Source organism: Cydia amplana, chromosome 8 (assembly GCF_948474715.1).
Source record: "Cydia amplana chromosome 8, ilCydAmpl1.1, whole genome shotgun sequence".
Classification (NCBI taxonomy): domain Eukaryota; kingdom Metazoa; phylum Arthropoda; class Insecta; order Lepidoptera; family Tortricidae; genus Cydia; species Cydia amplana.
The window spans coordinates 10,505,293-10,510,087 of record NC_086076.1 but is presented as its reverse complement, the minus strand read 5'-3'; the positions used below and the strand labels follow the sequence as shown (position 1 = coordinate 10,510,087).

At 39.1% G+C, this 4,795-nt stretch overlaps 1 protein-coding gene across 1 annotated transcript; it reads left to right on the top strand.

The window, feature by feature from the left end:
• Positions 1-255: 255 nt before the first annotated feature.
• On the top strand, positions 256-1,789 carry LOC134650440 (27 kDa hemolymph glycoprotein-like). The gene is made up of 3 exons (XM_063505394.1): positions 256-396; positions 1,180-1,292; positions 1,609-1,789. Exons 1-3 carry the CDS (start codon positions 256-258, stop codon positions 1,787-1,789), a joined length of 435 nt encoding a protein of 144 aa, XP_063361464.1.
• The last annotated feature ends 3,006 nt before the right edge of the window (positions 1,790-4,795 follow it).

Here is a 4,795-nt window from a genome sequence, read left to right as displayed (position 1 = left end):
AACAGAGAAAACGAACTGAACGTACAGCGTACCTTCTTCACTCCACAGACGATTTTTATACAAGTTTTCTACTTAAGTAATTAAATAAAAGTAACACCTGATTTATGGTTAGATTTGCAGCATTGCAGCAGCATGCAACGGAATCGACATTGATATTTACACTTCATGCAGTTGACAACTTGACAGTAATCCGGCGCTACAAAGTTGTCGTAACTGTAGGTACCTACTTAAAGGTGCGATCCCTAAAGTTGCATTATGTATTTTCCATTGACAGGAATATTCGGCAGCTTCACGTTCTCTGTTCCTGATAATTCTCCTTATGGTAAATACAGTCAACGAGTGGCTACGGAATTATGCAAAGCGTCTCATGCCGAAGACAAGACGTCAGAAGTCAAGGTACCTATGTTCTTAAAAAATGGAGAATTATACGTCGTAGTTTTTGACATACTGAGATAGTTTATAGTTTACATTCCGTTTGACTCCTCTATTATACAAGCTTTTATTTACCTTGCCCTGTTAGTTAATAGTACATTATTGTCGAGGATCGGAAGTAGCTACTTGCAGGCTGAGGATTCGTTTTAAACGGACGACCTTGGGAGTCCGTTTAATTGAATCCGAAGCCAGCAAGTAGCCTTCCAGCCGAGTCGTATATAGTGCTTTTCTCAAAAATGGTGCAACAAATAGAAATCTATTTTTTAATTCGGTAGACTAAAATGACATTTCATAGTATGAAATGACATTTTATGTTCATACTATGAATACTATACTATACTATTTCAGTCTACCGAATAAAAAAATAGATTTTTAGTTACATTTTGTCCCAGTTCCTGACATTCGATATACCTACCTATAGGGCTCAATTCAGGTATAATTATGAAAGAGCGGCCGGCACGGCATCGAGCCGATCTTATGATGGAAACCGAAGGTGGCCAAAGGGTAGTTCTCCTAATGGTAGTATTTAAAATAACGTTGGTAACCTCGCGATACGTGATACTATCAAAGATTATTTATTTATAATATAAGGTAAACGTACTGGTGCTCGACGCGGTCCCAGTACATGTCATCTTGAAACTTAAGTCATTGTCAATAGAGGTGACAGCAGGGTGTCATCTATTGGGCATTAGCATGTCGAGCACTAGTACGTTTACCTTACATACATGTAATTTATTTCTATTTCAGTCTGCAATGATAACACTCGCAAAGTGTTTGAACGACGTGACCAATATTGAAATGTTCTTGTATGAAATAGAAAAAGCGATGAAAAGCGGAGTATATGACAAAGTAATTCAAAAGTAAGTGCTATCGTGGTGCTATCACACTAAAATGTATTTATATATGTAGTAGTTCTTGTTCTTACTTATGCCCATGTATATGGAGGGGCACGCGGGGTCCCCTACTAGGGCCTCCATTATACACTCACGGTGTGAATCCTCTCCATCATAATCGAACGCCCATCTTTGAGAAGGCGTGGCGTCGGACGCTCACGGTCGTGCCTTGGCGTCGTCAACAGAATTTCACAGACTGTCTAAAACAGTCTCAGTTCAGCCTCCCAGTCTTGTAACTACAAAATAACAATAAACTTAAAACTAACAAAACCCCCTTTTCTAGGTTCTGTTCTAAAGCTCCGCAGATAAAGGAATGTGTCAGCGACCTGGTCGTAGGAATGACTGCATGCCTGCCGGCCGGATTTGACCGCACTGCGGTGAAGAGCACCGACACTCTGATCGACTTCGTTTGCGACAATAATGGAGCCAGGATAACCAGTAAGTACATACATACCGAGCTCTAGGCCTTTTCGTTAAGTAAAGGTTTTCTTACAAGCATGGTCACCCTTGAATGCCTAATACAAAGCAGTACCTTATCATTGATATTGATTGATATTGATATTTATTGAAATCCAATTTTACAGCTTTACAGCTAACACCAATGCACTGTAAAACTAAGTAGTAAAATTAAGTAAGTAATAATAAAGCGATTAATAAGCTACCTATTGCATGTTTGATTCGCAGAAACGTAAAAAATCTTTAAAAAGTTTACGACTTTGGTCGGCAAACAAGTCGCAGTCAGGTGCAAAAGATAAAAGATTATTAAGGAGTGTCCGGGAACGGACAATTGGAGAGTACTGGTGTGCAGTCGTGTGAAAGGTTCCATTATCTAGGAGGCGATGGCCACATCATTTACTGCGGGCGCAGCATGGTCTAATTTTTGTCGCCTGGCACTATGCCCGTCACTTGCGCACTTACATACTTGTACGAGCGCACGTGACAGGCATGGTGACAAGCGATAAAATTACGACCGTGCTACCGCCGCTGAACGCGTAGCGCTCACTATTTTATTTACGAAGCAAAAAATAATATTTTCGTGTTTTTTTTCAGCATTTGTTCAAGCGGGTGGTCCACGGTGCATTAGTGACACGATGGTTAATATCTCATATTGCGAATCTGTATACGGAAAAGCTAGTTCACTATTCACGAAGTCTGAAAGGGTAAGTAAGTCCAATTCGACAAACCGAACTAGAAATACGCTTGGGGGGTTAGGCTACGTAAACGAAATGAATTTTCGTATCCCGGACTCTTTTTAACCCTTTGTACGCCACGTCTATTAAGACGAAAGTGGAGCTCCCGCGCGAAATCGCCTTTTCATACAAACGTAGTCCTCATTTTCCTCTCTGGATATTAACATTATCCTCTTAATAATTATAGCACACCATTGTAAACCTGCAGGGCAAATTCACTTATTAGCAGACTTATATAGTGCCCTCCGTCCGTGCGCTAGTTAGTTTAGTTATAATAATGCCCCATTTACACGGGGCGTGAGAACTTGCATGCAATATTCAACTGACTACAGAGTACAATGAATTCAGTCGATCGACCATTTGCCGCAATGCAAAGCAATTTTCATATTTTGTGCAAAATTTGTTACAAATTTTTAAAGAGCATTATTTAAACCTATGTTCGTATTTTTTTTTTCTATCGAGCGAAAGTCAAAAACTCAGGATTCCCATCGATTAAGAATCCCTCGAAGAAAGCATCAAGATGCCCAATTAAATTTATGCCAGCCGTATTGGGATCCAAAAAAGCTTTACGACTTTTTTTTAAACTCGGTGATCTGAAGCAATGTACGAGTAACATATTATAAATATTGTGTTTCGGCCCTTTTTAGGGTTCCGTATCAAAAAGGTACAAAATGAACCCTTATGGTTCGACTCTGTCCGTCTGTCACATCGCTATTTTAATAAAATGCTTCAAACCTCTCAGACTCCAACTGCTTACGAAAATCTTGCATAATACTTTTTTAGGGTTCCGTAGCCAAATGGCAAAAAACGGAACCCTTATAGATTCGTCATGTCTGTCTGTCTGTCTGTCTGTCTGTCCGTCTGTCCGTCTGTCCGTCTGTCCGTCTGTCTGTCCGTCCGTATGTCACAGCCACTTTTCTCCGAAACTATAAGAACTATACTGTTGAAACTTGGTAAGTAGATGTATTCTGTGAACCGCATTAAGATTTTCACACAAAAATAGAAAAAAAACAATAAATTTTTGGGGTTCCCCATACTTCGAACTGAAACTCAAAATTTTTTTTTTCATCAAACCCATACGTGTGGGGTATCTCTGGATAGGTCTTCAAAAATGATATTGAGGTTTCTAATATCATTTTTTTCTAAACTGAATAGTTTGCGCGAGAGACACTTCCAAAGTGGTAAAATGTGTGTCCCCCCCCCTGTAACTTCTAAAATAAGAGAATGATAAAACTAAAAAAAATATATGATGTACATTACCATGTAAACATCCACCGAAAATTGGTTTGAACGAGATCTAGCAAGTAGTTTTTTTTTAATACGTCATAAATCGCCTAAATACGGAACCCTTCATGGGCGAGTCCGACTCGCACTTGGCCGCTTTTTTTTATTATAGGAAAGATGTGTCTTGCTGGACCGGAGCTTGGAGTGTTTGGTGACGGCGATAAAGATTTGCCCGAACCCAGCCATCGAACAACTGGGCCAGGAGTTCCACAATGTCTACTTAGAAAGCATTTCTTGCTCTGGGGTCAGTGACACTGAATTGTGTTATATCCTGAAACTAATGGGTGGATTAGAGAATCCCAAGATTTGTAGTTGATACATAGTACACAGTTTATAAAGTTTAATGAAATTGAACACTACCTACCTAATACTTATTACTCGTAGGTCGTATTAGTCGTACCTATATTATTATGAATACTTACCTACCTACATTTCAACGCATGGAATATACCGACTTTGGTACTAGACCTATATTATGTATATATAGAGCACATGAACCGCCAGCTTTATACCTACATATAAGTATTTGTATTAATCTCTCTCTATACAGATACATAACTACTTAGATTTCAAACATCTCAAGTTTCCATCCGCAAATGACCTACTGAATTCAAGTAACTTTTGTTCGAACAAATTAAATACAAAATTTACTTATCTGTAACCATTTCTTACACGTTTTCATATTGTCTAATACCTGCCTAATATGTTTATAGGTACAACATGCAAATATAGAAGCAGTCGCACTCGCAGGAACTGAAGGAACAGTGGACACTTCAACTGGAAGGACAGATGCGGGTAAAGATATCGATCAGCTTATGAAAATAAAACTTGAATTAGAAGTGCGGAGTGCGGAACTCGAGATTTGGAAGAGAGAAAACGATCTGAACGTACAGCATACCGTCCTCACTTCGGATATAAAGACGAAGGGTCATTAAATCTACAGACCTGTCGAGTCTTTCTTCATAATGATTTAAAATATGTATCCCAATTATGTGG

Coding starts and splice junctions, on each gene's coding strand:
- LOC134650440 (XM_063505394.1), top strand. CDS start 256: ATGTATTTTCCATTGACAGGAATATTCGGCAGCTTCACGTTCTCTGTT. Junction 397..1,179: donor ACAAGACGTCAGAAGTCAAG/GTACCTATGTTC, acceptor TTTCTATTTCAG/TCTGCAATGATAACACTCGC. Junction 1,293..1,608: donor TATGACAAAGTAATTCAAAA/GTAAGTGCTATC, acceptor CCCCTTTTCTAG/GTTCTGTTCTAAAGCTCCGC.